The sequence below is a fragment of the Bidens hawaiensis genome, unplaced genomic scaffold (assembly GCF_021521415.1).
Source record: "Bidens hawaiensis isolate Kalapana, Puna unplaced genomic scaffold, B.hawaiensis_p1.1 tig00000055_1, whole genome shotgun sequence".
Classification (NCBI taxonomy): domain Eukaryota; kingdom Viridiplantae; phylum Streptophyta; class Magnoliopsida; order Asterales; family Asteraceae; genus Bidens; species Bidens hawaiensis.
Window position 1 is genome coordinate 2,332,307 of NW_027491016.1, and position 9,663 is coordinate 2,341,969.

Here is a 9,663-nt window from a genome sequence, read left to right on the forward strand (position 1 = left end):
GCAAGGAATCCAAAGAAGGAAATAACAATCTTATACGCAAAAAGATTTATATTTCAATAATACATTACAAGAATGGCCGGGTTACTACCCGCCTAGAAGAGAATCTATACAAGTCTAAGCAATGGAAAGGGATCTTCGGGGTCAAGCTTCAGGGCCGCCTCCACTAGGACCCGCTCCGTCAGAAGAACGGGGTGGTTCGAGGAAAGCTTTGAGGACAGCTAACCCATCATCAGCAACAGCTACTTCATCCACCTTTTCCACCACTGGATGCGGGAAGGCGGCGTATTGGTTCAATGCTTGGTCGTAAATGGCTTCGGTATCCACATCGAACAAAGGGAAGTTGGAAGGCGGGACGCCTTTCTCAACAAACCCTAGACCAAGCATGAAGCCGGCCTTTTCCCCATCATCATGAGAAGCGTTGAGGGCTGCGGTCATAGCATCATCGTAGGAGGTCTCTGAAAAGACCCGACGCACAACCTACAAAGAAAAAAATACAAGTATTAGAACCTTTTCTTACAAAAGAAATGCGTGAAGATAAATCTAAACATACCTGAGGCAACGCTTCTCGAAGAAGCCATTGGAGGGCAGCTTGAGCTTCGGTATGGGCGCGTTCGGCTTCGCTCTTGTTAAGGTTGGCAAGTAAAACTTCCTTAGCGGCAGCCTCTTCGACTCCCTTAAGCTTCCGCTCGGTTTGGTCAAGCACCCCTCTCTGGTCCAGGATTTCCTGGAGTTTCTTGGCATCTTCCATTGCCAAGGCATCATGAGCGCGTTGGAGAGCCTCTAATTTGCCTTTCAGCTCCTCATTCTCCAAACGCAGAGGCTCAGCAACGGCTTCAGCCTGGGCAGCCCTCTCGGTTGCGTTTCGCGCAGTTTCCCTAGCCAGCCGAAGCTGTTCATTCACAGCTTGGGCAGCCTTGGAACGGGCCTCGAGTCGCGCCTGAACTTCAACCTCGAGGGCCTTGAAGGCCTTCTCCTTGGCGGCGGCAGCTGCCGCCAGCTGTTGGTTCTCCTCCCGGAGAGCACGCGCTTCAGATACGTCTTTGGCGCGAGCTGCTTTCAACTTGTCGTTTTCACGACAAAGCAGCTCGATGCGCGGCTGCATCCGGGCCTGGAGAACCCGAAGCTCATTGGTTAGCCTACCCTCCTGGTAGCTAGCCATGGCTTCCCCCAACGCACCATGAGGAGCAGCGTGGCGGGCCCAGTCCACGCACTCCACAGGGGTACGAAGGGTTGTTCCTCGGCGTATGTTCCATCGTGGAACATACACTTCATTGGAATCCGACACTGCAAAAGAAACAAAGACAGTAAGGAAAAGATGATAAAAAAAAAAGGGGAAAAACAAAGGAACCCTACGCACCTGTAGGGTCAATGACAGGCCGATATCCGCCAAACCCATCACCTGAACCTAAAGGAAATCCATCCAACAGGTCAGGCAGATGGGAAGGTGGCAAAGATCGGCAGGAAGCCCTGCGCGTACCTGATGGTCCGGCTGTCGGTGCCGGTGGCGCGGGCATGGTGGCAGCCGCCGTGGTCGCCGTCGTGGTCTCCGCCGCGGTCGCCGCCTCCTCAAAAGCAGCAGTAACCGCCGGTTCCGTGAAGGATACTGTAAAAATCGCACTCACGGCCGGCGGTGACGTCATCTCGGCCGGAACAGTTGGCTCGACGGAATGAGCAACTGGACCAGCGGATGCAGGCGCAGGCGACTGGGTCGACGCCTCAGGAAGGCTGACCGAGCCTACCGTCATTGGCGAGGAGGTACTCCCCTGCATTTCACCACGGATTGCGTCAACATCCACGCCTGCACAAACAAAGTGTTAAAAGAAAATTATGAAGTGACAAATCTACAAAGGCATTATGATTATACTTACGGGTTTTCTTGACCCTGAACGTACGGACGGGCGGGGAGGAACCCGATGGAGCCGGCCTCTTTGTACCGGTCACCGTCGTCTTCGTTGGTTCTCCGGAGGTAACGGTCGTAGCCTCCGGAGCAGTGGTCTTCTCACCAACGGGCTTCCCCGCCACCTCTTCACTATCTGACTCCGTGTCAGATAGAACCACTGGATCAGCTGTGGAGGCCTTCTCCTTCCCCTTCACGCCGGCAGCAGTCTTCTTCTTCCGCACAAGGGGAGGACCATCTGCGGATTCCTCAGAAGAAGATAGGATGTAAGGATTTCCAACAGCGGGTACAGCATTGAGGGGTTCGGGATAAAATATCTCCTTACCTGGCCGCCGGTGGCTCAGGATCTCTTGGCCCGGCGGATAGACCTCCACAAACCTATCCGCCGTTTGCTCCAGGATGGGCAACTCATTGTCGTCCAGAGCACGAGTGCCCACCCGCACGGGACTGTCAGCTTCCCGCGAGAACAGGAGCGACTCCAAATTATTCCCCTCTGAAAGAAAAGAAAGTTAGAAAATAAACTAATATCAGCAAGAAAGACAAGACATACCATAAGGAATAGAGTTCAAACCGTATTCGAGAAGGATAGGAAACCGAGACGCATCCTTCCATACCCGGCTCATCCCCAGCAGCACCATCCCGGACTCCGCAAACCGGTAAACCGGAGATTGGACCCGGGATATCTTCGCGAACCATTCCGCCTCCTGGTAGCTGGAAGCGTGAAGGCTCGGAAGCGCTTGACCCTTCTTGAACTTCATAGCAATGGGGATGGCGCGGGCAGAGATGTAGAAGAACTCTCGCTTCCACGATCGGAGACTGCGCTCGGTCACGCAGATCTTTAAACCCTTAATACGGGTTGTCAGGGTGTACCACCCTTGGACGCACCTCCAAGTATAGAAGGTCATCAGGCGGTCCACGTAGGGCTCAATACCCAGAATCCGGCACACCCACTCGAAGTGCCGGACCTTGGCAATCGCCATCGGATGCACCTCGGTCAGGTGCACCCCGTGCCTCTCCAGGACACGGTACATAAACTTTGTCAATGGGAACCTAAGGTTTCCATACACAAAGAATGCAGCATATACCCCGATCTTGCCACTGGGGGCATCGTACACAGTCTGGTGAGATTCAGGAAACTCAGGCTCGAGGGACTCGAGCATGAACTTCCTGACGATGTACTGGTACTGATCGACAGGTAGAGCACACTGGCACTCGCCAGCAGTACTCCTATCGTCGGCTACAGCTTCAGCATCATGAGAAGACATTTTTGCAGAAAGAAGAGTGATTTCGGGAAAATGCTTGCCTGAAAAAGGGGAGTATTTGCCGGAAATCACTAAGAAGAAGAAGAGAGGTGAAAGTGTGAATTGCAAATAACCCTCTTCCCCTTTATATAGTAATCGCAATTAATGCGGTGAATTTAATGCGGAGGAGAGAGAAATCGACAGTGCAATGAAACTATGACACGTGGCAAAAAGCAAGCTGGCAACAGCTGTTGAAAGGACGTGCCAGTAACTTCGCGGCCACGCGCCCGAAAAAACACACCCACGCGCCTGAAAAAGCGACTGGAATGACCATGTTTTGTCACGTCACCATAACTTCCTGCACGTCCTGACACAGTCAGAAGAAACTGTCGCACGACGTTTCAGATGTTTGGATTGTTCTTATCCTTACCAACCTTTTGAATTTCAAAATTCAAAAAGATTCAAAAGTAAGCGGGAAAACACCCCTTACCTTGGCAACCAAGTAACCATAAGACGGACGCGGGTACAGTGTTAAGGCAAAACCCTTCACATACCTTGCACCCGCAGGGAATTGAAGCCAAGAATACCCCGGCAACAAAGTAACTATAAGACGGGTGCGGGTACAGTGTTAAGGCAAAACCCTTCACATACCTAGCACCCGCAGGGAATTGATGCCAGAGGCACCTTGAAAGTAAAGTAACCGTAAGACGAGCGCGGGTACAGTGTTCAGGCAAAACCCTTCACGTACCTAGCGCTCCGCAGGGAATTGAAACCAAGAAGGATCTTCTGGGCAATGCTTGCGGAAACGGAAATAACATCCCCGCATAGCGGGAACGTCGAGAACTACATTGTTTGAGGCTCCAGGATGGAATTGGTGGTTTAAACATAATTGATCACTATGTTCAAAACCACTAAAACCTCAAGGAGAATCCACACAAGTGAGACTCAACGCTCCTGACTTGCGAGAAGGTTACATACCTACCCGCATCATACCCAAAGATCAAGCAAAAAAATCGGGAATTTTTGCAAGTGACATTAGGAAACCCGCGGGAAGAATCCCCACGGAGAACCTTAAAACTAAACCCTTTTCAAAACCCCTTGCTTAAAGTCCAAAAGTTCACCTCACTTTATTAAACATTCGTGAGAAGAACATTGGACTGGGGGGACTTGAAGAGGTAGGTCCCAGCAGAGACCAGTTGGTCCCGCAAGACTCACCTTAAACAGGGACGTCTGCGCAAAGGCCATCTGCTCCCGCAGGACCCACCATGCTCATAGAATCTTACGCGCAGTACGCAAGCTGTACACGCAGGGAAAGCCTCCCAATGGTGAAGTACCCCGCCTGTTCCCGCAGTTGCGGATACAAGCCATCAGGGAAGGCTACCCGCAGACAGCAGGGCTACACGCACAAGACACTAGCTACTTCAGCAGTCACGTGAAGGAATGAGCAAGGCGGGAACAATCCCGCCCAAATGAGCCAGTCTGATTCTGAAAGATCTTTTGTACCATACCTACCAAGGTATGGATAGGACAGACGATCTGACCAGAACAGCCCATGAGCCAATCACAGGGTGACAGCTCACCGACAACAGTGCGAGGAGGAGCACCCTCTAGTACTGTTTGTCACTATTAGCCGCTGCCTACTCACCAACCCTTACTGTGGAGCATGCGCAGCCTACAGTTGGTGGAATAGTGTTACTGTTGGCCGTAACCTATTCACCAACCAGCATGGCCTGCGTACAATCCACAGTAAGTGGGACGTGCATAGCCTACAGTTGGTGGAATAGTGCAGCCGACTTTGTTACTGTTGGCCGTAACCTACCCACCAACCAGTATGGCCTGTGCGTAATCCACTGTTGGTTGAACAGGAATACTATTCAGTCGGCTGTACCTTCTAGAAAACCTACCTTCGGCTATAAATACTCCAACATCTTAGAATGGTAAGATCATCTGCTATCCAGTTATCTAGCAATCTCTTAATATACACTTATATTCAGAGCAACCTAGTCTGATTCTCACGCCGGAGGATGGTCACAAGGAGGAACCCCCCCTTTCTCAGTGACGAGCTTACGGTGTTTGTTTTGCAGGTCCCCTGAAGAACAGCCTTCTCAGCTAGACCTCATTCGTGGGAAACATTACTTAACCCCCAGATTATCTATAATCTGTACTGGGTCACTTAGTGTTTCTTCATATTGTTTGTGATTAAACACTTTGTTTGCTGGCTAGTCCAAGACTTTATCAGGTACGGCCTCAACAGAATAAAGTGCATCTGCCAAAATGTGCGCTCGTCTTATGAGGACAAGACAAAAGCATTGGACTATGATTGGATTATAAACGAGGATGGATTAGAGGACCCCGATGCAACTTAGGGCACCACAAGCTTCTAAAACATCATCACCTTCTTTCAATAAACATACAAAATTTTTACATTGTCACCTCTCGATGTTAACTCCTATAATATAGATCGATATAGAGGTCTTATAAAAGTAGATTAAAAGACTTTCTAAAATACATTTATAGGCAATATAAAAAATAATGTTAAAAGGGGTTACTTCTTTATTTTCTTTTTAGTTTAAATTTGAAGTTTTCGATTTCGGCTATTTCATAAATTGTTCCGCCAACGGACCCAACCAAGATATACGTTCTCAAAACAGAGTTCTGAAATTCAGTCGATCATTCATACACCTTATAAGGTTCTCAAAACAGACACAAATTTAACGATATAAAGTATTACAAAACCCCTATCATAATGCCCAGACCAGATCAAGCCAAACCTTAACCATGATTCAATTACTGTTGTGCACACTGTACCCTCTGTGCTCCACCATGCATGTCTTCGTCTTCATCATAAGCTTCTTGAGCCGACTGTTGCTGTTTCCTTCTCATCTCCTCTTCAATGTTGACATCATGTAGAGTCGTCTCCTCACATTCATCCAATTCCATATCTGTCATCTGCATCGAAGGCTTAGGTGGCAGCACCGCCTCCAACGCCTTACACTGCTCTGGTGACAATGACTCCGGGAACTCCACCGTGAAGTGAATATACAGCTTCCCCTTCATGAACGGCCTCTGGTACATCGGCATCCCTTCATCATTTATCGCCTTGAATGAATCTACAAATACAATTCATTCAACCAATCATACCACGATTCCTTAACAAAAACAGTTTGGAATAATAAACTAACAAAACCAAAGAAAATACCTGGCTTCACAACCTCTCCAGGTTGAGATTTGATGAGAAGCTGTCTGTTATCCAAATGGGTCAAGATAAACTGGAACCCACATAGGGCTTCAGTCAAGCTCAACGTCTGCTCAACAAATAAGTCATCGCCCTTTCGCTTAAACTTAGGGTGCTCCTTTTGTTGCAACACAAACACAATATCACCGGTAACAGTGTCAGGCTGCATAATTGCACAAACCAAGTTAAACACTGTTGCATCTTTGTAAACTACTACAAATAGAAAAAATATGATAAGGTTGTTACAGCTTCATCAGCCTCTCCAGGGAACGTGATCTTCTGTCCATTCTGCATGCCCTTCTCCACATGTACTTCCAAAACCTTTTTCTCCTGGACAACTTTCTCACCCTTGCACTGTGTGCATCGATCCTTGTCATTAATGGTTTCTCCAGTACCCTTGCATTCGTTACAAGGATGCTGCATTTGTTGGATCATTGATGGTCCAAGATGTCTGATGGAAACTTTCATTCCAGTACCTTGACAGCCAGAACATTTCATTGAAGCACCTGACTTTGAGCCCTTGCTGCAAATACGAAACTTGAGTAAGCGAAACAGAGAAATGAATCTTTTACTAGATACATACCAAAAAATGTGAGTGCTCACTCACCCTTTACACTTGGAGCAGATAACATTGCGTGAAAGAGATAGCTTCTTGGAAGTTCCATTATAGAGATCCTCAAGAGAAACCTTGAGAGGATGAACAACATCTTCACCCCTTCGTTGTCTTCGTCCCCTGCTGCTACCGCCACCTGGATACAAAAGGATATCATGCTAAATCAACAGTACACACAACTGTGGGAACTTCTAAAGCAAAAGTAGATGAAGAATATACTTACCACCAAAAGGACTGCCACCAAAGAAAGACTGGAAGATGTCAAAGGGGTCATGACCGCCACCCCCACCACCCATTCCTTCCTTCAAGGCATCCTCACCATACTGATCGTATATCTCACGTTTCTCTGGATCACTCAGTACCTCGTACGCTTGCGCAAGCTCTTTAAACTGAAACATTAATAGCATGTCAAAACTATAACTATAAATTTGAAGATTCATGTTCAATGAAAAACAAGTCATGTTCACAATTTATTGGCATACAATAACGAACTACAAAGAACCATCACTAACAACATATGCATATCCACATAAAAAAACAATGACTTTACAAAGGTAGAGAGAATACCTTAGAATTCTAGAACATAGATCTTGCACATATTTGTTACAAATTACAAGTATAAAGAATCATGTTTCAAATGAGGTAAAATTTGCAAGCTATTGACAATTAAGTGTTTACCATGTCATTAGAATCAAGGATGCCTACATCATTAGTAATTGAGCAACAGCCAAAGTAATCAAACTTTTATTCATGAACACATGACAGCAATAGTATACTAGCAAAATTAGTTGATTCCGTTTGAATAAATCCTCATTTAGCAAGTTATCCATAGCTTCAGTTCATATAAACAGCAGCAATTTTTTTAAAACTAACATTTGCCTATCCCAATTTATCATCAATTAATCTTTTACATTAATTGTCAACAAGGAAACGATTGAAGATGATTTTCATCCAGTTACTAAATTGAATTAACTCCACATGATTCAACCAACAACCCTCACAACAAATTATACACGATTACATTTGGAAATCAGCAAATTATAGGTTTATCAGTATTTGTTATTTGTTATAGTGGTTGTAGGGTTAGTTAGCGTAGCCTTTGTATTAAAATCTTCCCTAAATTAGGACTATATGGAAGTCAACATTGCTTGATGATGAAGGTAAACAGTTATCAGGAACACGTGGTAATGGAAACCCTACCTCCTACGGCTTATGTGATCAACATCAATAGGCATCTGGCGATAAAAACTAGTGTTCATCGGCCTGATTGATGATAAAGAAACAAGACCGTTGGACTCCTTTGATATTAAAAACTCTAAAACCCTGAACACGACTAACGAACCAAAAAAGGTGCATCCACTCTTGGTCCGTTCATTGCACATGTCAGCATCCTAGGCTTAGGGTATCCAACATCAAGCGACTCCGACGGCATCTTTCCCTCATCACCAATCACAGCCAACAACCACCAAGCTTCATGGCCAGATGATCTTAACCACAGAAACCATTGGATATAGTGCATTTCTATCACCAAGCGTCACAGATACTCGATACTCTTCATCATCAAGCATAACCACAGATCTTCATTCTTCAAAAATCAAAACCAATTGATATCGACTTTGTTCTTCCATAGTGACAACTTTTCCTTGTTCTAAAATTCCGTAAACAATAGACCCCACAAGGTTTCCAACCATATAAAGAACACCAAAAACCAACACTTGGTTGATTTTATACAATTTATACAAAACATCCTAAAATCACCACAAAAGTTTGTATTTCTTCCTAATTCAACCCAATGATATATACAACCCCAAAACCCTAATTTTTAACGCAAATCAAATACACATAAAAGTTTAGAAACCACCCAGTACAACAATTATAAGGTACAAGATGTCAAAACACCATCAAACGTATCAAAACTTTAGTTGAGGCATTTTATCAAACAGCTTATAGGCATAACTATGTTATTAGGGCTACATTTAGCGATCATTTAACCGGAAGATACGAAAAACGGCAAAAGCTAGGTTGCTCAAATCGAACCTAATTTTCATCTAATTACTAAACTACTCCAACACGGCGATTAATCAAATTATTATAAAAGTAAAACCACTAAACAATAACCTAATCAGGCTTATTATTATTATTATTATTATTATTATTACCTTCTCAGGATCTCCGCCTTTGTCAGGATGATTCTTAATAGCAGCCTTCCGATACGCCTTCTTCAGGTCATCCTGTGACGCTGTCTTCGGAACCCCAAGGATCTCGTAATACTTGGTGTTATCGCTCTTCTTCGGTGCTCTTCCGAACATTATTATGTTCTAATTCTTCGATTAACAATATATCAAATTACAAATCTAACAGAAACAAAATCAAATTAAATAAATAAAATCGATATCGGAGGTGTTAATTAATTATTGCATAATAATAATATGAATCGTACCGGTGAAGAAGTAGGTCGAGACGGAGGCTTTGGAATGTTGAGATTGGTGGTGTGTGTAATACTGTAATGTAATGTAAATATATGTGGACGGTTCAGATTGGTTGATGGTGATATATATATATATATATGATGGTTGAGAAGGCTCTAGAATAGTCTGCGTGGTTCCTTGCCTTTTTCATAAGCAATCTCCACCGTTTATATTCTTTGGTCTCGTCTAATATGAAACCAAAATAGCCG

The 9,663-nt window shown here is 45.1% G+C and overlaps 1 protein-coding gene across 1 annotated transcript; it reads right to left on the reverse strand.

Annotated features, from left to right (window-relative positions):
• Nucleotides 1–5,882: 5,882 nt before the first annotated feature.
• Nucleotides 5,883–9,320, reverse strand: LOC143551588 (dnaJ protein homolog). Its single transcript, XM_077042012.1, has 6 exons — nucleotides 9,146–9,320; nucleotides 7,210–7,375; nucleotides 6,981–7,122; nucleotides 6,620–6,896; nucleotides 6,338–6,536; nucleotides 5,883–6,248 (listed from the first exon to the last, which is right to left on the reverse strand). The coding sequence occupies exons 1-6, from the start codon at nucleotides 9,293–9,295 to the stop codon at nucleotides 5,926–5,928; spliced, it is 1,257 nt and encodes a 418-aa protein (XP_076898127.1). The 5' UTR covers nucleotides 9,296–9,320; the 3' UTR covers nucleotides 5,883–5,925.
• Between the last annotated feature and the right edge of the window lie 343 nt (nucleotides 9,321–9,663).